Here is a 24300-nt window from a genome sequence, read left to right on the forward strand (position 1 = left end):
AGGAGGGCGATCCGGAGACCGGGAACGAAGATCCAATAGGCCCAGTGGACCGCCCAATATTCCCATCAGGACCGGCGAGGAGAACCGATCGATCAGTACCGGATTGAGAAGAAGATGCTGAACTGTGCCATCTACAGAGTAGGAAGAAGATTATGCGGACAGACCGGTGCGTGGGTCAAAACCTTTGGGCACGCGACTCCCCATCGACTCAAATTCAAAGTGCAGTCGCGTGGGGGGGCTTGTTGGGTGTCCTGACCCACGTTTAAGCTATCATGCCACAACATTTGGTGCTGTGGGCTTAGAAAATTCAAGATGGCGGAAAACCCACATGTGCGCCGAAATCCAGGAAAGCTGCGCAGTTTGTGCGCACACCGAAATGGTTGCCTCACTTGCCACCCACCAGTGCGAGAATGAAAGGCCGGGTTGCCATGAAGGAAATGGGTTGCCAAAGGAAAAACAGTAGCGCCGGTTAGCTTCAAAGCGCTTTAAAATCACCATTGGACTACCCGCACAGTAGTCTGAAACCATTGGGAATGGCAATGCTGATTGCCAAATGCAACCTAGAATTGTTGGGAATTCATTTTCTTAAATCCCAAAAATGGGTGCAGTACCAGTACTCACCACTATCCAAAAGCCGGCAGTTTAAAACCACCCTGTGTTTCTCTGAAGGCAGGCTCAAACTGTCTATTTTAAACATTGCAACACATCTAAAAACTCACTGGACACCAGCAGACATTTGGTAGAATGGAGTGTTGTGTGCCTACAAAATCTGGGAAATGAAGAGCCCAAAACAATGCTTATAACAAAACTGCTATGGAGTCAGCAGTTTAAGTTGCACTGGATTTAAAGACACTAAAATCGAAAATGTTTAGATTAAATGAGTGACCTATGTTTGGTGTCACATGCCTTTGTAACTGTTTAAATGTCATAGTTTTAAACTTAGAATCAGCCTTCTAGCTGCATATGTGAAAATGTTTAGTTTTATTTGAATGCAGAAACTGGGGAACAGAAATGACAGCTTAAAGAGATTCCAATTTGCCTGGAAACTACCCCCATCAGGAGTGAAACTTGAGTCACAGCTGTGTTCCCAGGCCTAGCTGCCCTTTTGCTGCTCACACTAAGGATATGCCATCTATCTGATAATTGAATTACCTGTGCTCTACAGGAGCTCTGAACAAAGCCTGTCTTGACTCATGCAAAGGTTTTATTACAGCGGTCGTAAAATGTAGCTTCCTCTTGGCAGAAGCTGGGAGGAGCACTGCCTGTGAGAGCAAGCTGGCTTGGCAGAACTGGATAAACCAGTATTTCTACCTTGTGCTGAGAGGAAACCACACCCCTTTGGAGCCAGAACATAACTTTAAAAAGATGGATCATTCATAGAGCGAACATGTGAAAATTTTATAAATGATACCATAATTCTTGTGATTTTTCTGCCCACAGTTTAAGAGGTTTGTAGAACCGGTGGCATGTTCAGGGGGGTGTCAGCGGAAAAGTGGATATTACTCTAAATGTATGCATGTTAAAAATCTGAAACTTCATCAGTTAATGTCCATACTCCCCGCGCACATGTATGTAAAGTTGGGTCAATGTCAGAAATTGAAAAATCTGTTAAAAAGTCAATTATGTGCCATTTCTGAATGCAAGCTCTTAGAAACAGCAGATTTGGACAGAGACTTGGCTAAATTCAGCCACACCATGTATATGTAATTTCAAGCAACTGTGTAACTGTGAAATATGTCTTTTATTATCAAATATAGAATGTGTGCAATCTGACAGAGGAGTGTCCTATCTGCAAGCCATAAAATGACATCCCTCTGACTCACAGTTCATTCCCCAATCAAATGATAAATGGAAGTTTGACCAATTAGAAGCTGAGAGAGAGGTAGGGTCAGTGATGCTAGAACACACCCACATTCTAAACACATAAAAGCAGACAGACAGGACAGATAGAGACCTTCAAATCCATCTGCCGCTGGAAGCTCTGCCGGAAAAATCCATACTTTACCTCCATCAAACCTCCAGAGAGCCAAACTAGAGACTTCAATCTATCCAGAACTAGAGACCCAGACCAGAGAACCAGAGCGAGCTGACCCAGATCACTGTGAAGTGCAGAGACCAGAGGCGAGTTTAAAACCCTGACCAGATCCGTGACGAGGCCCATTTAATTCAAGAATATAGTGTGAGTACCCAGCAGAACTGTGTAGAACCAATCTCTTAGTTTAAATTCATCTAATTCAATCTATTTAACCTAAGGAGAACTGCCTGATAGATCCAAATCTGTCACCTGTCATTCTAGCTGCAAAATTTGTCACTTGTCATTTTGAGCTTTTAAAATTTGCAAAACCAAAAACGACCTCTATTAAATCGGTCATAACTCTGTAACTGTTTGGGCTAGAGACTTGCAGTAACTTTTATCTGAAAGCTTAGAATCGTGGCTTTCCTATGAACCTAGAACCGCATTCCTACCCCTTATAGTTTTACCGCAATCGCGGAACACGCATTCGCGAATTTTACCGCGATTTGCAAATTTCTTCACATGTAAAAAACTGCTGCTGCTTGCCTTCCATTTGCCAGAAATTCGTTTAACCTGCTAACTATCCCTGCATCATTGCTAGTGTGAGCCTGGACTAATATTAACTAGATACCACTCACCCTGAACCTCTGAAAGGGAATTAAAAGCATTTTAGCATATTTTTTAATTCATTGCCAGCACATATCAAAGCAATTTGGGCCTGTGTTTTCAAACTTCTGTAGTCTAAGCTTGCTGGGGTGAACTGAATTACAGTTGATTGCATTTCTGAGAACTGTGTGCTTCCTTCCATTTCCTTGCATTGTATCAAGGGGGGGAGGGGATTGCCAGAGAAAAGTGATTACATTGTTTTGTTGAAATCATATTGAGTATTTTCTATACTGCATTTCATTCATTCAACCTTGCATTTCCTTGAACCCTGTAAAGCATTCTCTACCACATTATACTTCTGTACCTATTTACCACTGTGCTACCTTATCCATTTCATGTCAACTCCTTATTGATTATAGAGAAGCGTGTTAGTGCCAGATTCTCCGTTGTTAATCTTTATCATATCAGATTAAGTGTGATATTCAATTATTAATTTATTATAAGGTGTGACATATATATATCTATTGTTTAAATTATCAAATAAACCTTTTAACTTGCAAAACAGAACTACTTCTTGGCTCAGTGGGGTCAGGGGGATTCCAAGAGAGGGGTGTTATATAGGGGTAGTCATCCAGAACGCATGAACTGGACATAAAGATATATCAATAAGGGTTTCATTCAGTATTATAGACTAGGCGTTGACTTAGCTGTAGTGTTGAATTGAATCCTCTTACATACCAGACCCATGCCCCCCTCGCAAATCATTTAAAGTAAATTCCTTTTTATAGGTATTCAAGTACATAATGGAGTTTCGCAACACACCGACCTGATCTCCATTGATGCCAGACAGTGCAAGATAACCTGCTTTTGCAAGATATCCTGCTTTCCAAAACGCAAAGAAACAAGTCTCTGCTTTAATGGTGGCTAATTTGCATACCCACAATGCTTTGCTCTTGTGGCTCTGAACTGGAGATGAACTTCCAGTGACGACTACTGGGTGGAGATGTGGCATATGTGACTTAGCTCAAACAGATAATTCTGCTGTTTTAATGGGTCTTTATAAAAGAGGTCTGTCTACCTATCCATTTTCCGTCGTAGGAACACGCTAATAATCCAAAGGAAATAAAATGAGGAGCAACAGCATGCAAGATTCTGTCCTTTGATGCTACCTCCATGCTCTGTTGAGGTGTTCAGAATAGAGGCATCCTAGAACATGCCACAAAGAGGAGCTCTGCAACTGCGGCTCATGATCTTGAAGAATTCAGCAAAGATGAGACAACATCTATTCACATTATTAATTTGCCAGAATTAATCCATTGAAACAAAATAGGGATTAAATTCAGTTTTAAAACTACAAATACATTCTAACAATTAAAAATACTCCAGAGGAGAGTGGGAATTACTTTTGTACACCTTAACATTCAACAACCATTCCAGAAACAGTAACATACTCCTGTATCAAAATATTTTCTGGATTATGGGGCGATGCTTAGCACCCGCTGCTTCCTGTAGCTCAATAACGGCCCCCCACTTATTTCTAGATGATCTATATATATATCTTTCACTCCTATGGAACATTTGGAATCGAGACTAGACAACCTTTGAGCTGTTACAATTCAGGAAACATAGGTGGCACTGATGGAATCAAAATAGCATGGGTTAGAGTCCAAGGATTATTTTAATTACCAACTACATAAGCTTTCTTGGTGAATGGTATGGGTTTACAGACAAAGCAATGGAAGACGTCAAAAACTAAGGACAGCCTGCACTGTCTAGTCTAAGCTGAAGGTAAGGCTTCTCCCCTCCCCTACCTATATTATCACCCTGACATGGCTGTAGGAATAAAGACACATTGAAAAAAAATTGACTTCTCATCCCATACACTGCTCCTTCTCAAGACCACACCAAGTTTCTGTGGGAAGATCCTTGAGATGCAGGGACATTGAACACGATCTGGAAGATGAAGGTAGATGCAAGCACGTGAGCTAGATAGAGTGCCCACACCAAAGAGATGGAGACAGCTGGGCGGACCTCGGAAGCCAGCAGGAGCCGGGCGGAAAATGCGCTGTACCGTCATTTAATACCTGGATGTGTCTACAGTCTGGCGGTCTCTGGCAATAGACAACTCTACGCCACGTGTGATTTGGAGCAGCACAAAAGCATAGTAACATAACATGTCCAGCGCTACAGCCGACAACTATGGCGCGCCCGCCCCACAGGGGCACCAGCTTGGCCCGGCTTGTTGCAAATATGGCCTCTTTTACTAGGAAGGGTGTGGCAAAACAATAATAGCTGCCCAAAACACAATGAAAAGGAAAGAAAGCTCAAAAAGTCGAATTTCAAAATGCAGAATGTACACTGACAGTAAACTAGTAGCCAGAAGCTGCATTACATGCGCAGAGATGAGCGGGAGCAAGGAACAAGTAAGCTACAGAGGAAGGAATGCGTTGTCGGGGGATGAAGGGGCAGTGTGGATGATGGTTCGAAAATGGCAATTCCATCATTTGAAATTCGACTTGTATATCCCCATTCGGACTTTAACCATTCATGATATTACACCGTCTTTTCGCGGGGGTTAAATACATACGCATACCTTGGTGCCATGAACGTGCCTTATAGCAACTATCACGCTCATAGGAAAGGTGTAAACAACGGTCACGTTCTGCGACGTCCCGTAAGACTGCCTCCGAAACCCCACCTTTATCAGTGCAGAAGCGTCATACATGACAGCAGATACATCACTGGGGTGAACGAAAAGCAGTGACGCTCCCCGCATCTCTCCACCAAGAAACCAAATAAACATGCTCGGGTCGTTGACGCCCGAGGGTAGGAAACTCCCTTGGACCTGCTCTGCTCACGTGACCTGGGACTTTGTTTACCGTGTGGCCTACAAATATGTGCAGTAAAGTGCTACGGAAAGGAACTGTTTTGTCAGGTCACACTACATGGGGGCGTGACTTGGACTGTATTGTTCAGGTTATCCATTACTGCACATACAAGCAGTGCTTCAGCGACGCGGATTTCGTATGTTCTAAGTACAGAAAAAGTCCAAGAACCCAAACAATAGGAGCCGGAAAGTCAGCAGGATTCCACAGATTGCAGATAGTATTAACAATCGGACTTCCACTTGTGGTGCATCAGAAGGACTCCGAAACATGCCGATTGTATATTTAATTTTCCATGAAAGCCTCCTATAGTCCCTCACTCAACTTCCTATGGTAAGTTTGGGACTTTTGCAAATCCAATTACTATTGTGTCTTCACACTTGTTCTGGATCTTCAAAACCAGCGTTTTTTTTGTTTTTTGTTACTTCCTGTAACAAATCACTTTACCCAAATCCGTTTTATTTACTACCTTGATTTTAAGCATGGCACTTTAACTTCCCAAAAATTGCAATGAGTTGTAAACTTAGGCCTAGAATACTTCTCCAGAGAATTTAACAGAACTGGCAGTAGCCATAATTAGCCAGAAAACACCCAGAGGCCAACTCGCCGAACATAGTATCTGGAGTCTCAGGTTTCACTCCCAGCTTCGAAAATTGACCATAAAACACAGACCCCATTACCCTGGGCATCCTTCACTCATTGAGGAGACCGTGACGCAGATCTGAATTACCCCTTTTGATAATTATTTAAAATAAATTACATTCTCATTTAAAAAAGAAAAGCTTTTCAGACCATTTTGTCCAATGGCTCTCCGATGTTCTCTTTACCTTAACCACCACAAAGCCACCATACCGCAGCACAGGTCCTTCCCCCCCAGGTGGTTCAGCTCTCACTTCAAAACCCTCAACGATCGCCTGGAACGCCATTGGCAGACCCTTCCGCCCAAAATAAAGCCACTCCTGCCAGACACACAAGAGCCTACAGATTTGAAATTAGGAAAGCAAAACATGCCTTCTACACCTCCAGCATTGCCAATCCAAACAACCCCTGAAAAGCATGAGTTCAAGACCCACCCCCCTTCTGCTCTGCCTCTCCATCCCCCATGGAACCCTCTGACACCGTTGCGTCCGGCCCTCCTAAACAACATTCTCTCTGCCACCTATGCAGGCACCCTCGACAGATCTATAACCAACCATTCAGCAACAGCTAGAATCTTCCCTACAGCTTACAAAACCGCTCATGTCAAACCGCTACTAAAAAAGCCCTCTCTGGACCCCTCCAGTTACCGCTACATCTCTAACAATCACTTTATAGCCAAACTACTAGATCTCACGGCATACTCTCAGTTCAGTCTCCTTGCCGAATCCCAAAGCCTTCTTGTCCCTGCCCAGTCTGGCTTCAGACCCCTCAATGAAACTGAATCCTCCCTTGTCTCAATCTGGAAATGACTGAGGGTGGGCCTGCACTCATACCCCTCGACCTCTCAGCAGCCTTCTACACAATCAACCACTACATCCTCATGAACAGACTCTTTGACCTAGGCATCAGGGACTCTGCCCTCAGATGGATCTCCTCTCTAACCACTCTCAAATCGTCTTTATCCATCATTTCTCCTCCGCCCCCACCCAGTCCCCATGGAGTCCCTCAGGCAGCCCCCTACTCCAATCTCCTCTTAAAACTCTACCTTTCACCACTCTCCACGCTCCTCCGCTTCCACAATCTTTCCGGTTTCAAATATGCAGATGACATGCAGATCATCCTCAAGATTCCAAACTCCCCCTCCTCACCCCACCCAGATCTGATATCTTGCCTGCGAAAACGACCTCTGGATGACAAACCACCACCTACTCCTCAACCCCAGAAAACATGAAATCTAAATCTGCGGCAAAACAGCTCTCCTTCCCCAATCTATCCCTTAGCTGCCTTCATTAGGACCCGCGCCTACTACTTCCCCCACAGTCAAAAACCTAGGATGCACTTTTAGCTCAGACCCGACCTCTCCTGTCACATCAATGCAGTCTCTAGATCATGCAACTTCCACCTCTGTATCCTCTAGCAGATCTTTCCTTATCTCTCCTACCCCATCAAAGGCTCCGCAGTATGGCCATCATCCTCTCACGCCTAGACTGCACTAACTCCCTCTACCAATGCACGCCTGCTTATCAACTCAGAATGCTCAAACAGATCCAAAACTCTGCAGCAACTCTCCTCCTCGCACTCACCCCTAGAGAACACATCTCCCCGCTCTCACTGGCTGCCCATCAGCCGTCATGCCACTTTGAAAGCCATGTGCATTACCCATCGCACCAGCCACAAGAAAGGCCCTGAATTCCTCCAAAACAAGCTCATGCGCTACCACCCCACCGAATGCTCAGATCAGGCTCTGCACACCTCCTGGTAGTCCCCCCTTGCAAGTCGTCCAGACTAGGAGTTGCCCGTTTCTCTGTCCTTGCACCCAACTTCTGAAACTTCCTCCTCCTCTCACTCCAGCTCATGGAGGTTGACCTGGCCTTTAGGAAAGCCCTCAAAACCTGGCTGCTACCTCGCACATCCTCTTCCCCCTCAACCCCCCAAACTTCCCTGCACCTGTCCATCCCACTCGCACACCAGCTGCCTCCAGCAGTCGTGCCCGCTCCCCCGGCACACTCCCTCCTGCATGTCCTTCTCTCAGCGACCTGCCTCGTCAATTCTTTTTCAGGGCTCTGACGCCACAAATCTCCACTTTGGGCGCAGCCAACCCAAATGGAGGACTCAAGAAGGTATTCTCCTAAGTGGCACATGATAGGAATCCTGATAGTAGGCCAGGTATTGCACTGATAAGAGCTCAGAGGGTGGCCAATGCATCGCACCTTAGGGACACCCTTGGTTCTTCCAGGAGGAGGACAATTGGGCCCATCAGATCCCTCTTCTTAGTAGGCACTGCATGTTACTCTAAAGCACATGAGGATGGCCCATGCCGCCGTAAGAAAACATTAAATGGATGTCTTGTTCGCACTAGAAGGTACTATGAATGGCATTTTATCGCTCCTCTCATATGGTCAGTTTTTCATTTAACTCTTATTTAATCTATGATATGCATCACTGCTCTTTGTACATAGACGGAAGCCAGGATGTAAACATTCTTGTTTGAACAGCTAACCCATTTATCCCCTTGCACACTGCACCTTGGTAACTTAGCGGAAGGCACAGACTCATTCCACATACCCTGCACTCACATACAACTGAAACACCTTTGCACAACACCTCTATAAGAATGAAGCTACCTTTAACACAAATTTGAACGGTAGCTTCCCACATAATCCTCCATCTCCTTAAATACAACTCACCCCTACTTAGTTTATAGTTCACATCTGCCGCGCCCATCCACACCCCATTCAGACATGGGTGACTAGCAGGGTCTTGGCCACCCTTGCATAACTTTAATGGCTAAAATGCACACATGCATAATAGCTCCTCCCATTTCTCTCAAATTCGGACTACACTCCCTCCAAGGGCTTTCAACCAACAGGGCATTGGGATTGTGAAAGGCGCTATATAAATGACAAAATTAATTAATTAATTTACTAAAGTTTAAGAGAGGGGGAATCATTCGTCGTAGTAGTAGTAGTAATCATTTGTATAGCACCTTTCACCGCTGGTATGGTCCCAACGCACAGTAAGTCCAACTATGGGAAATTCATCCAAGTAGTTTAGAATTCGTGTGTCCATTTTAGCCAAAGCGAAGTTGGGTAGGGGTGGCCATGTCCCTACTAGCTACCCATATTGAGCTGGCAAATGTATGGGTGCTTTGAAGTTGGTGAGAAAGAGTGCGAGAGTAGTAGATTCATTATGTGTCCAGCTAGACCACATTTTGTCGTGGGTGATAGGTGCATTCTAATGGCAGAGGTGTTGTGCAATGTGTCGTCGTTGAGAATGGAGTATGGTTGGAGAGGTGTGCGGGTGAGTGGCAATACCATTGACTATCTTCTATAGCATGGAAGTGAGATATGTACCTGTCTGATGCCACAGGTTTCTTGATTTTGTAGATGTGACATCGGCTCTCTCCTGTGTTCTGCTGGCGATTATTAGATTATTCTTGCTGTCATTCGTTGAGGGGCTGGAAGTTGGCTGCTTCCTCGGACTGCATGGAGTGATTGACTGGCTCAGGGTGCAGGGGTGAATAGCCATGTCTTGAAGGCTATTCTGGAATGCCAAATGGTCCTCAATGTGTTGGATGATAGGAAGCATTGAATTCCAGATAGTGGGGGTTTGGAAGGAGAGGGTGGCGCCTATTCTGGTTGATTTGAAAGAGGGGATCACCAGGAGTGCAGTGCCTGAACCCATGTTTCTGTTGGATTGGTAGAGGACGTTTTTCTGTTGACTGTATTCTGCACATATTTTGTGGAGGTCCAGTGAGTGATGCACAAATCTTTGAAAGAGGGCTGTTGGTAGCCAGTGGAGGACAGAGGGCAGGGGTGATGGGTTCACTGGGTCTGACGGCAAGGAGGGGCCTAGATGCAGAGTTCTGGACCCTTTGGATTTTTCTGAGTTGATAAGCGGAGGCGCCCAGGTAGAGGGAGCTAGCATAGTCTAGGCGGGAGAGGGCAATGGACATGACTGCTGTGATTCTGTGGGGTAGGAGAGGTAAGGGAAGATGCGTCCGAGAATGCAGAGGTGAAGGTAGCAGGATTTGGAGACGGTGTTAATGTGGTGTGAAGGTGTCAGGTCAGTGCTGTGAGAAACCTGAAGGTGTCTCCCTGACTAGTCCCCGGAGAGCTGTCGCCCAGGTGCCCAGGACACGACCATCGCTATTGGATCCAGTTCCTGGGGGTGGACCAATGATGGAGGATCACCTGGATGTGGGGTCCTCGGGGAGTGGAAGTGGGACGCAGACAGGTGGGCCGTGATATCCTCCTTCTTGCAACACCTTTTCCCCATCCTACCACGTAGGATACTCAACACTCTACCCCACTCCCCCCTTTTCTGAACCGAACACTTTTGCAAACCACGAAAGGCAATGGACAAACAACAGGGCCATTTACCTGCCATGTCCCACCACAAGGGTCAGGAAAAGTCAGGCAGCTGACCAGAATCTCACACATCGGACAGCCCTTTCCCTTCGCCACAGGGATAAAAGGTGGAGCACAACACGAGCAAGGTAGACCACATGACGAGAGCCAACTCAGCACGGTAGTTCTTCAAGCGGAGGAGAAAGACGGTACAAACCTAGAGAGTGACAAGTAGAGAAGGGATCTTGCCCTTTCCGACCAAAGCCCATGAAATCACCACAGAAGGAATCTTAGGACCGCAAGCAATAGCCAGCGTGTGTTGCAGCAGATGGTACACGGAGCCCTCCTCCACTGATAACCAAGCCGAGCGGAACCGCTTGCCACCGTGGTACCGGCCTTGACACCAGAGATAAGGAAAGCCAAGCGGTTCATCACAGCCGGTGAGTCGAGGGGAGAACCGCTAAGAAACCGAACTGTGTTGAACAAAAGTAGCAAACGGCTAATTGAAGAAAGTACAAAGAACTGTTAATGTGAGAGGGGAAAAACAGCTACAGAAGAGTTAGGTCTGAACCACCCGATAAAGACAAGGAAATCTCTGTCTTTTATGTGAAGAATAAAACACTATGTGGCCTATACTCAAGAGACTCGCTTGAGCCCAGAGGAGAATGAAAGGCTGGTGAAGGAATGCGTTGGGGCCAACAGGTCAAGCACGCACTGCAAGAATGTGCATGGAGTGGACCTCCTGTTTTGCAAAAATGTTTTGTAAAAATGTTAAGTCTAATACTGGACAGAAATATAATGAAGAAGAGGATCGAAGGAGGTTCTATTTGATTTGGTTGAGGAGAATTTGTCGAAATAAAAATGTTTTTACCCATTTGCTGCAAATATATGAGAGGAGAGACCCCCCTGTAGCCCCCCCCCCCTTTTACCTCTACCATAGTTTTTTTTTTCTTTAGCATTTATACTTTATTAAACTCTTTTCTCTTTGCACCAAAAACAAGCATATCGTAGAGAAAGGCAACAGAAAGGAAGACTTAAAATAGCAAGGGTGTGGGTAGCATGTATCCATCTCCTTCATGCCCGTCTATTTGGCTCCTTTTTCCTCACGGTGCAAAGTGGTAGATAATAAGCATTGAAATGAAATCAGTGTATTGTACTGAAAAAGAAAGGAGAGGAAGAAACAAAAAGAGCTAACGTTAAATTACAAGCAAAACCATGAACATGGTGAAAAGAATATTCATCGGTTATGGAACATGTGTAAAACGTTTTCGGGTGCAAAAAAGGAGAATACTCATCAATTATGAAGTATGCATAAAACAGTTCCAGGTGCAGTTCTCAGTGACATTTTGTGGCGCCGGCTTACGGTAAGGGATGCATTTTGTAACTTATATTAGTGAAAATGATGTGATCTCGTGGGGTCTATGGTGGATGTTGGGGTTATCGTGTTCCCTTACATATGTAATTAGTGAGGCCTAGTCAGCAAGAAACTGTGGCATCGGCTCTTGCGTTGCCCCCTCTATCTTACTTATGGTGGCTACATACCAAACTCGTGCCCACCATTCCTTAATATCTGTTTTTTCCCGGCCCTTCCAGTGTGTCACTATCACCAGTCTCGCTGTGACCAAAAAATAAGTAACCAGGCGAGAACTTCTGGCTCCCAGTGTGTAATGGTCTTGGGAGTCTTCATTGCCCAAAAGCAACACCAAGGGGTCAAACTTGAGCTCAAACCCATAGATCGCTTTAATTGGGCGACCACCTTTTTCCAGAACTGCTGGATTTGGGGGCACACCCACCACATATTCACCCCCTAGTTATTTCCCTTACCCACCCCCGCATGTGGGCCAAAATTCGATTGCAAAAAAATCATTGAAATTGATTTTGTCTAATTCTCCTGCGCAGTAATCTACCGGTCCATCGATGGATGGTTGAGGCACAGATAAAACAACGCAGTGTGTTGGCCAATGTGTATGATAAAGCCTGTCTCAAACAATATTAGATATGGGGTGTGAATACATAGTGATAGCAGAGGATTTCAATGTTCCCTTAAACATGATGAGGGACAAGTCAACTGGAGGCAAGTCCCAACATTCGGTTGACAGGATGTCAGATCTGGACCTCTAAGACATATGGCGCCTAAAATATTGTAATGTCTATGCGAAATATGGTGCTGAAACATGGCGCCGGTGCGCAGCCATCTTGGACATTCATCTCCCATCACCATAGTGAGAGCCTACGTCTTTAGGGGCTCAGCAGAATAAAAACGTGCATCGTGGCAGTGAAGGCGAAGCAAGGTCACATAAATATTGTTGCTGACTGGACTACTGTGGGGAATAGTTATTGTATTGTCTGCTGTATATATATATATATATATATATATATATATATATATATATATATATATATATATATTGTGAATAAAGGGCCTATAACGAGCCATTTATATGTTTTACCCTACCTAATGGCCGAAGTGTGATATTTTGCCTGTCTGAGTCCAATTATTCGTTTTGCCAGGGGCCGGGGAGCAGTAAGTCTAAGGGAACTCCCCACATGGCCGAGCAAACGCAAAACAAACATCCATCAGAAAGGAAATAGCTTTTCTTTTTCTAGGATTTACCTTTTCTTTGTAGCCAGCAGTGCACATAAGTGAAATGGAAAACATTGGAATTTTAGTAGTTTTGTCAACAGTTGTTAAAAACAGGGATATTCAGTGGCAATGTAGCAATACTTAATGACTGACACATTTATTGACTCTATACACAAAAGGTGGGATATAGAGATATATATATATATATATATATATATATATATATATATATATATATATATATATATAGATATATATATATAGTTATGGTTAAGTTGCTAATCCCATAGGAAGAGCACTTTTTGGGCGGTTTATAACTTTGCTCCCCCTGGACGAATCCACACCAAACTTTGCAAAAAAAGTATATGGCCCACTCCGAATTTACAAAAGCACGCTTTCGGGACTAAGCTGCCGCTCCTGCCGCAGATTTGGTGAAAATCCATCCAGCAGTTTGGGCTGTAGGCGCGACAGAAATGCTTTCTCTATTCAGTCTATGGGGAAAAAAGAAATGTTGGGACCCCCCCTAAAATTTTGCCCCCCCCGGACCAAACGTCACCAAACTTTGCATAAAGATTCAGAGTGGGCCATATACATGTTTTGCAAAGTTTGGTGAGGATTTCTCGAGAGGGAGCTAAGTTATAAGCCACCCAAAAAGTGTTCTTCCTATGGGTTTAGCAACTTAACCATAACTGTAATACACACACACACATTAACAAAGGGTCTGTGACTATAATCATTTCTGTGGGTCTCCCTGAAGACCCTCTGGAGAGGAAAAACCATCACCTTCTCATCCCTGAGAGAAGAAGGGGGGAGCGGAAGAAAGAATTACAATATAATGAAAATAAGTTTAAGAAACTCACGAGAGTTTAGCAACACGACCTGAGCAAGGTAAACTTGAGGAAGCGCGTTAAGATGACACATCCAGTAAAAGAAGAATAGATGTGGAGAGCGGCGATGCACTGCAAGCAGTGATCGAAGTGTACGAAAAGAAGTAGTGGAATATGTTCCCTGCTGGCCTGAACCCACTCCCCGAAAACCCCCATCACCACGTCCCCTCCCACACACAATACAAACCCCCAAACACATACACCTGCTGTTTAAGGGAACGTTCAGTGCAGTGCACTGAATGTGCAAGTTTTAGCTTTTTCCTACACTTTTATTTCAAAAACGAAACCATTACGGAACGGTTTCTTTTTAAAATAGAAGTATAGGAACAGTAAAACTTAATTTCAAAAAGTAGAGGAGCACCGCTCCCAAGCGCTACCGCTCACTTCGACCACTGACTCCAAGGCGTAGAACCAGGTCTGCGGAGAGAGAAGGAAAAAGGTATCCAAGTTGCTCAGGTATCCACTTCATAAGGTTTGGAATCGGATTAGAAATCAGAGAGCCAAAAATGAGAGGGCGGCTGGGGCTGCAGTGGAGACAGCCAAGGAGATCAGCAAAGAATTTGGAGCATGGCATTGTGCCTTCTATAGAGAGGACTTTGAAGCATTCAAGGTGCCGTTTATGTGAGATGAAGTGCATTTGGCACTTAAGGCCATGCCCAATGGAAGGACTGCTGGTCAAGATGGCGTAACTGAAGAATGTTAGGGCCCCATCATACCACTATTTTTGGAAGTGTTCCGAGAGAGCACTGAAGGGGGCAGAATGGCACCACTCAGAGACCGGCACTGGTAACAGGGATCCATAGGGAGGGGAGAATTGCTGCTGCAAGCTACCATCCTATCTCCATGATTAACGTGGATGCCAAAATGTATGCGAAGGCGATTTCAAACATACTAACCAACATGATGTAACTTCGAGCCAGTAAGGATCAAGTGGGATTTTTTTTTATTTTATTTGTATATGGTTTATTCAAACCTTTACAAAAAAACATCAGAAATCAATCATTTAAACAATCATTTAAAACAATCATTTAAAAAAAAAAAAAAAAAAGAACACAGCAAAAGGGAATGTACTCACATTATACATAGACAACTCTACCGACAGAGAAAGACGAAATATAAAATGTAATATGTAATATTCGTTGTGCTCAGACATTACATAGACAATTTCAATTTCATAAACAATGTCATAATCCCGGCATAACGCATTTAGCTATATGGAGTTATGAATTTATAGATTTAAGCTTTTAATAAATCCAGATAGGGCCAAGCCCTCATGGGTAGTTTGGATATTTAAACATCTTTTCCAAGCCCACTCATCCTCAAACATAATATAGTTGAGTTTTAGGGATTCCAGATATTTTACCCCAAGTGGTTGAAGAATCACACATTCCATAACCAAATGTTTTAGTGGTATTTATAATAGGTCGACGGGGAGTGGACTACATCAGACTACTGCTAGACTGTCAGACCCTGTCGACGTATGAGGACTCCCCTAATGTGGCTTTGTAGCTGGATGCAGAGAAAGGCTCTGATCGGTAGGTATACTGGCACTCACATTGCGGCTTTGAATACAAGTCTATTGGCATGTTAAAAGCCTTGTACTGTCCTTCTTAGGCATGTGTGCAAGCAAGAAGAGGGAGATCAATGCCATTTCAGCTGCATTGCGATACTGGACAAGGTGTCCCACTGTCATCACCTTTCTCTAATCTGGCCCCGAATCCCCTGGCACAGTCTATAAAACAGAATGGGTAGATTACAAACATATGCACAGGTGGCCTGGATTGTAAATTCACACTCTATGCTGAAGATATGCTGGTGTTTGTGTCCGACCCCAAACACACGTTGCCTGCTCTCTTCTCTATAATCCGGTGATTTGGAAGACTGTCTGGCCACAGGATCAACCAGTCGGAGGCACTCCCCCTCACCATGAATTGCTTTAAGGGACATCTGGAGAACTGGCTAGTAAAGGGGGAACCTGAGGAGTTCAGGTACCTGGGGCTGGACATACCACACACGGAAAAGTCTGGTGATGGTCAATTTAGAGCCCCTGTACAAGGAAATGGAAAACTAGGCATAGGCTTCTGCTGACCATATAGGGAAGGGTCAATAACTTTTAAAAGGGCGCTGCCTCCCAGGATACATACTATACCTCCCTTCCCCCTCCCTTTCCCGTTTTTACTTTCCATGGCTCTTTCCAGCCTCTCTGATCTAACCTCCCCACCCCCCATTAAACCCCCTCCTCCCCAACATAGTGGGCATGACTCTGAAGTTGCTTCGGGATTGTGTCACGTCAGTCTCTATTCTGTTTCCTTATCTATGCTGAATAAAGTACACTGAAAAAGAAAAATGGCATTTACTTGAGGTTATTAGAGTCTTTTGGAAGATAAAAAAAAAGATAGAGCAAAGCCACAAAACGTTTTTTTCCTGATCTAGAAACGGGATTGGCTTTAGTGTATAAGGTTTTAATTAACCAAAAGCACTTTAAACAATAAAAAAAAAAAAAAAAAAAAGAAAGAAACGGGATTGGCTTTCAACCATGCAGTGTCCAACGCTGCATGCCTTCAGGTTGATCGTAAAGCTGCTAACCTGCTCAGCGAGATGTGCAACGCTGCATGCCTTAAGGTTGATCCTGAGCTAGTGGGACTAAAGCTGCTAACCTGCTCAGCGAGATGTGCAACGCTGCATGCCTTAAGGTTGATCCTGAGCTAGTGGGGCTATAGCTGCTAACCTGCTCAGCGAGATGTGCAACGCTGCATGCCTTAAGGTTGATCCTGAGCTAGTGGGACTAAAGCTGCTAACCTGCTCAGCGAGATGTGCAACGCTGCATGCCTTAAGGTTGATCCTGAGCTAGTGGGACTAAAGCTGCTAACCTGCTCAGCGAGATGTGCAACGCTGCATGCCTTAAGGTTGATCCTGAGCTAGTGGGACTAAAGCTGCTAACCTGCTCAGCGAGATGTGCAACGCTGCATGCCTTAAGGTTGATCCTGAGCTAGTGGGGCTATAGCTGCTAACCTGCTCAGCGAGATGTGCAACGCTGCATGCCTTAAGGTTGACCCTGAGCTAGTGGGACTATAGCTGCTAACCTGCTCAGCGAGATGTGCAACGCTGCATGCCTTAAGGTTGATCCTGAGCTAGTGGGACTATAGCTGCTAACCTGCTCAGCGAGATGTGCAACGCTGCATGCCTTAAGGTTGATCCTGAGCTAGTGGGACTATAGCTGCTAACCTGCACAGCGAGATGTGCAACGCTGCATGCCTTAAGGTTGATCCTGAGCTAGTGGGACTAAAGCTGCTAACCTGCTCAGCGAGATGTGCAACGCTGCATGCTTTAAGGTTGATCCTGAGCTAGTGGGACTATAGATGCTAACCTGCTCAGCGAGATGTGCAACACTGCATGCCTTAAGGGTGATCCTGAGCTAACCTGCTCAGCGAGATGTGCAACGCTGCATACGTTAGTGTTGATCCTGAGCTAGTGGGACTAAAGCTGCTGGCCTGCTCAACGAGACAAAGGGCTTCATTACGAGGTGGGCGGTAAGGGATTACCGGCACTGGTAAGGGCACCGGTGCCGGTAATCCCTTACCGCCCTGCTATGAGGTCCCTTAGCGGGTCCCTTCCTTAACGCCTGGTTTTACCAGGCGTTATGGAAGGGATCCGTTAAGGGACTTCAGAGCTAATAACGGTACCGCAATTTGCGGTACCATTATTAGCACCTTCCCATTGAGCCCTATGGGGGCTGAAATGGGAATGGCTTTTTCAGTGGGGATTTACCGGTCCTGCAAAGGTTGAAATAGACCGGTAAGTTCCCATTGAACGGGACCGGACACCGTACCGGTATTGGAGGTAGTCATGGCGCTAATAGCGCCATGACTTCCTCCAACCTCGTAATGAGGCCCAAAGTCTTCTGACATCTGTATTGAGCCTCTGGGCCACAAGTTTTAGCCCTGGTGGGCAGGCTCAACTCTTAAACCTTTGGTGATCAATACATTGAGAACATTGAAAAAGCTGAATGTGGAGGGGTGTAGAGAGACCCGTCGGGGCAGGTGGGCAATCATAGCAATATAACCAGGGAGGGGATTGGTCTGTTTTACCAGAACTCAGTCAAATGCATTCTACCTTTGAACTAGGATAGACTGTGGGGAATTACTCAATTGTGCATCATAAATTGGTAGTCTGTCTCGCATTTTGTTTTGTAACATGGGTTTATATTCTAATGAATTTGTAAAGTCTAAGCGATATGATATTAATAAGAAAAAAATATTATAGTGTTTAAAAGTGGGTGTAATCCTACATGACCAGATATATTTTTTGTTAATCTTGATATTATTATTTGGGGCAAACTGAGAACAGATGTGAATACATAACGTAGATAGTTTACGGGAAGGCTGATTACACCGTGTGTGTGGATATTCCTATTTAAAGGAGGCCTAAGGACACGCATTTGGCTTAGCGATGTGGCCAGCGCCACAGTAAACGTGATGTGCAGAGACATAGAAAGAATTGGAAAATGCACCCAAGCATCTGCATATGTGGATAAAGATAACAGTTTTGGACTATCCTGGAATGCAGAGGAGAGAGCTTTCTGAGGGTAGGAACATGCTGGGCTGTAAATTGCAGCATTATTAAAAAGGTGGGGACTGCATTCTCTTATGGATCAGCTTCATCGACACATGCAAAGATTAACTAAAATCTGAATTATGACCGTTATATACACAAAATGTTCTACATCAAATTGAAATTGTCCATATTTTTGGACAGAAAATAGTTTCTGAAGTCCAACCCTATGTCCTTTGGTTTAGAGGCCGATGGTAGTAACGATATACTTACTATTGTTAGCCTATGTTACAGCGCATATCCGGGCCTTGGTGTGGGGGGGAAGAGGGCGTTTTTGTGTGCAAGTCCCAAGAATACATCTTTTTGCCAATAAAAAGCCAAGCTGATACATCTAGGTTTCACTATTGACACTTCAACGAGTTCCCCAAATAAAGGGTCCAGAATGAGTGCAATACTATTAAAAAGCTGTACCCAAAATCTTGCAATTGTAGGCATACCATAACATGTAAATAATCAGCACTATACCTGTACTTCACCTGATGCACTGGTCATTGCTACCGTGTTGAAATAATTGTAATCCAGCCAGGGTGTAGTGCAACCGATTCAAAAGTTTAAATTGGCTCAATATTAATTTAATAATAATAATATTTTTATTCGGCTTCTGCGTATTAACCATCTACCTACACAGGCTACTAGAGGCCCTGAAATGGGACGTGGAGTCAAAAAGGTATTGCAGAATATGCGCATTGCCTTCTGAGTCCAAAACTGCTCGTCATGTTCTAGCACAATGTCGAGACATGAGCACAAGCCGAGTCAAAAATCTTGGGAAGTTTGTCCATAACCCAGAATATCTAGAGCAGATAGAATTTTGCTATCAGTGTGTTAACACACTAAATACCCCAAACTGCACATAGCACTTTTTCCGGTGTGGCGTGATGCCGCTACCCGTATGAATAGTTCCACTAGGGCTGGCCCCGCATCTAGTCGCCTCCTTTAGTTGGCGATTGTGAAAGTTAGAGGTAAACACGCAGACTCTATTAAAACTGGTATACATTTGTATACACATGATCGCATACTAAAAAGTCTATATGAGTTCTTATGTCTGACATGATGAAAAAAACTAATAATAATAGGGCAACAATGTTGTTGTTTCCGTATTATTGTTAGTTTTTTTTTTTACTCTAGAATATGCTGTAGGTAAAGTTTGGTTCAATCCATGACCTAGTATATATTGTTTTTTTTACTGATCCCGTTTTATTCTATGTGGATATGTGTAAAGTGTTTTACTCATGTATAAAACTGTATCACATTAATAAATTATTATTATTATCAATCTGAATTTAGAGTGAAGAGACCTGGCTAGTCAGATTGCACATACTCCGCCACCTTTCATCTGCTATTCCTTCCCCAAAGTCCAAGGACCATTTATGCCATGCTCTAACTGACGTCATCCACTAGAGCAGGAAGGTGTTTGCAACCTGTGGCTCTGCAGAGGTTTTGAACCATGTCTGCCAGGATTTCTGACTATTCGCCATGCTTGCTGTGGCTGAGAGCCAAAAGGTTGCATACCCCTGCACTAGAGCGACGAATGTAGGTTATGTAAGGTGACTCTTGCGATAATGACACCCATCTGATTTGAAACGCTGGACGCAAATCGATGATATTGAAATGCCCCGATTGTTAACCTACAAAACGTGGGTGTGGGTTCGAGTGTGGTCCCAATTTATGGGGACGGACCTCTGGCACCCACAGAATGAATGTTGGTCTGAATGCAGCACACTTTGGCTTAATGAGATCCATTTAAATTAGAAAGGTTTTAGAGTTACGCCATCTTCACCTCACTATACTTACATTGTAAACATGCGCAATGCAAGTATACAAAAACAACTCCAAGGTGACAGTACTAGCAATGTCCGCAAAAAGAATTGTCACCTGACATCGCCATTAGATTCTAATTTCCATAATCTTCAGGTTTCAAGCAGAATGCATGTACAGCAACTTATGGTTGAGATGCCCCCCCCCTACCATAAGGGTTCTCTGTAAAGCGCTTCGCTGCTTCTTGAAGCCAAGTCTGTGCCCTATCCAGGGCTCCACCTAAGCAACCAATATATCTACTGTAATCCCCAAGATCAGGCTAGTACTCTCAGGAAAATAAACTGGGGACTAACAAAATGCAGGTTCACCTTCACTGACGTGTTGAGGGGTTACATCTAGGGCAAGCGTAGAACTTGGCATAAAGAGAGACTCTGCAAATGATTTTTCCCTTATCTTGTTTGTGTGCCTTATAGACAAACAGCACTATGTATCTAGAGAGAATTACTGAAATGGGCTGAAACAAAAATAGTTTTAAATGTATAGTTATATTTTTACTTGATGAAAACAATACTCTATTCGTAAATAGGAACTACCTTAACATTCATTTTACTTCCAGTTTCAAAAGTAGTAAGTAATACACTCCTGGCCCACAATCATATCTGGGGAACTGGCTATGCCAAATAGCTCAAATAAAAATAAGAAAACTGCTCTAGTTCCTGCCAGACCCATTGAGGGCACGCCAACTCCTGTCTGTATCCCAAACGACATACGAGTTCCACGAGTTCCTGCCAGACCCATTGAGGGCACGCCAACTCCTGTCTGTATCCCAAACGACATACGAGTTCCACGAGTTCCTACCAGACCCATTGAGGGCACGCCAACTCCTGTCTGTATCCCAAACGACATACGAGTTCCACGAGTTCCTGCCAGACCCATTGAGGGCACGCCAACTCCTGTCTGTATCCCAAACGACATACGAGTTCCACGAGTTCCTACCAGACCCATTGAGGGCACGCCAACTCCTGTCTGTATCCCAAACGACATACGAGTTCCACGAGTTCCTGCCAGACCCATTGAGGGCACACCAACTCCTGTCTGTATCCCTAACGATACACGAGTTCCTACCAGACCCATTGAGGGCACGCCAACTCCTGTCTGTATCCCAAACGATATTGAGGGCACTCCAACTCCTGTCTATATCCCAAACGATATTGAGGGCACGCCAACTCCCGTCTGTATCCCAAACGATACACGAGTTCCTGCCAGACCCATTGAGGGCACGCCAACTCCCGTCTGTATCCCAAACGATACACGAGTTCCTGCCAGACCCATTGAGGGCACGCCAACTCCTGTCTATATCCCAAACGATATTGAGGGCACGCCAACTCCCGTCTGTATCCCAAACGATACACGAGTTCCTGCCAGACCCATTGAGGGCACGCCAACTCCCGTCTGTATCCCAAACGATACACGAGTTCCTGCCAGACCCATTGAGGGCACGCCAACTCCCGTGTGTATCCCCATTTTTCAATTAAGCGGAGTTAAAAAGCATCCAGCCGTTTAACCCCAGCATTTGACCACTACACGAACACTTCGGCTATTCAAGTGCATTAACGTTGCCTGCCTTTAGCGTGCATGCCAAGGGCAAATCAAACCTTAAAAATGTGGGGAAAACATGAAGCATGCCTTTCTCCCAGAGTGTCATAGTCAAACACCAGCAGTGCCACCAAAAACATCATTGCCAGGAGTGACGCCCACCTTAATCGGAGTCATTCGCTTTCTTTATTTCACCAGCTTTTTGTAGCAGTGTGCAGGAAAAGAAGTACTGTACTTCGCGCAAGTCTGCCACTCCTTTGTGCGATTGCCTGGGAGGGCGCTGCGCTTAGATCAGCCTGGTAACCCCAGAATGGCACAGAACAGAAGCATGAACTTTATAAATGCACTGAAATAAAGTGTCCACGTGTTGGCATTGTTTAGGAAACTACAGATGTTACTTTAAAACAGGAAAATAGCTATATTTCTTATACAGCGCTTGACACCGTCACCAAGTCCTTTCAAGGCGCTATGGGGGAGAAGAGGAATGAGAGTTGAGAAGAAGTGGGGTGTATGAAGATGGAGTTGTGCGGGAAGCACCGCTGCACGCGCAGTGGTCCTCGTCATATAGGCATCACACCAAAACGCTCTGCAGAAAGAAAGGGTTCAAACTCAAGTGTGCCTGCAGACAGTGAGTGAGTAGTGCACATTGTGTGTGCACTTCACACACAGCAACATGGCCAAGGTACTGGTACGGGCACCTCTCATACCACAGGTTTCTGAATGAAGAACCCACGAGAGAAGAGGGGAAGTGACATCTGCGGCTGTGGGGCAGAAGCAGCTCGTTCCACAGTGACAATAGTTCGTACAGTGCAGCCCGGGGGTGCGGACAGGACTAGAGGAGTGCAGGAGCCGCTCGCAGGCACCCCGGCGGTCCCCAGAATGGTAGTGCCCGCCAGAGTGAACCTGCGCTGCCGGCTTCCTGCAGCCCCGCAGCCCCGCAGCCCCTCAGCCCGCCTCGCTCACCTTCTCTGGCTTTCAGCAGCACCGTGTTGGCCACAATGTTCTCAATCTCCATGATCAAGGACGGCGCGGCTGGCACATCTCTGGGGCTGGGCACGGCTGGCGTAGCCGGGCTAGCACCCTGCTGCCTCCTGCCCTCTCCTCGTGCCGGGCCCTGCTGGCTCGTGTTGTCCCCTCATCCCCCGGCTCTGGGGGGTCCCTCTGCGTCGGCTCTCCGGACTGAGTGCTGCCTGCAGCTCGGCTGTTCCCCCGCCCTCCTCAGCTCGCTCGGGACCCGCCCAGCTCTGGGGCAGCACTCGAGCCCCCACGCCCCCTCATGGGCGGCTAGAGATGTGGCTGGCCGGACCGTGGCCTCCCTCTCCTGATAAAGACCCCCTACTTCTTAATTCTGAGCCACTACACAATCTCAGTCACCTCCCACCCCGGTATCCCACGCTACAGCACAACATCAAGATATTCAAACACAGAAAGAACTTCTCAAATAGGTTGAACAGAACATCATTGGCGTGTTTTCTTCATCTTTTCCACTATATATAGAGTGACCTCCATAGATCAGTTACATAAACAATGCTGGTGTTGTTTTCATCACCCGCGGGCCACTGCACGTGTATATATCACCATGGCACGTTTAGCAGTGATCTCCACAATATTCCAGGCCCAGCACAACTCCACTGCCTTTCTACATCCCACGTCACACCCTGCCCTCATTTCTCTTTTTTCCATAGCGTATTGAATGAAACTTCTCGAAGCAGATGTGAAGCACTGTGTAAGAAACATTTCAATTTTTCTGTTTTAAGCAGGGTCGGACCAGTGGCATGTTTAACGCAAAGGGCCCAGTGGGCAAAAATGACAGCGGGCCCCAAGTGTGCGGATCATGGAGGCGGAGCCTTGAGTGGGCGGAATTGCACAATGTGAACTTTAGGGATAAATGCTTAATTTTTTTGTTTGTTTCGTTTTCTATGTTTGGGGGTCTGGCTCTAGCTAGAGACAGCTGTGCCTCCTTGCCAGGGGTTTGCTGTCGATGCTGGTAACATTGAAAGATTAACCCTGAAGCTAATGTTGGAAATGATAGGGTTCAAGGCAATGGGCAATACCATGGGCAATGGGAAAGGGCATTACAGGAGGTGATATCACAGGATAATTCCTACAGCATGCAGAGATGAGTGGTGCTCTTACCCCACACACTTGAAATGTTATTGAACAACACAGACTTATAATTCACCTTTTCATCTCAAAGCATACCAGGGGTTACCATTTTTTGTGGGTTCTGCATGTGGCTCATGAAAGACCACTTAACTCCAAGTTAACCCACCACCTGCATATCTCCTCCAGCTCCACGGGGCCCTTGTGCAGGGCAGTGAATGGAAATAGAGAGGGAATACGGGCAGGATAGTGAGGGAGAAAAGTAGAGAGG

At 45.3% G+C, this 24300-nt stretch overlaps 1 protein-coding gene across 5 annotated transcripts in view; it reads right to left on the bottom strand.

Annotated features, from left to right (window-relative positions):
- The window catches only part of GRK4 (G protein-coupled receptor kinase 4), a 1171195-nt gene extending 1148051 nt beyond the window's left edge, over positions 1-23144 (bottom strand). For all 5 annotated transcript variants that reach the window (XM_069632057.1, XM_069632058.1, XM_069632056.1 and 2 more), the window contains exon 1: positions 22890-23144. In XM_069632057.1, the coding sequence (XP_069488158.1) occupies positions 22890-22941 (52 nt within the window). In that variant the 5' untranslated portion in view covers positions 22942-23144. The remainder of the gene's footprint in view (positions 1-22889) is intronic.
- Positions 23145-24300: the final 1156 nt, after the last annotated feature.

Source organism: Ambystoma mexicanum, chromosome 6q, assembly GCF_040938575.1.
Source record: "Ambystoma mexicanum isolate Mex_15411 chromosome 6q, UKY_AmexF1_1, whole genome shotgun sequence".
Lineage (NCBI taxonomy): Eukaryota > Metazoa > Chordata > Amphibia > Caudata > Ambystomatidae > Ambystoma > Ambystoma mexicanum.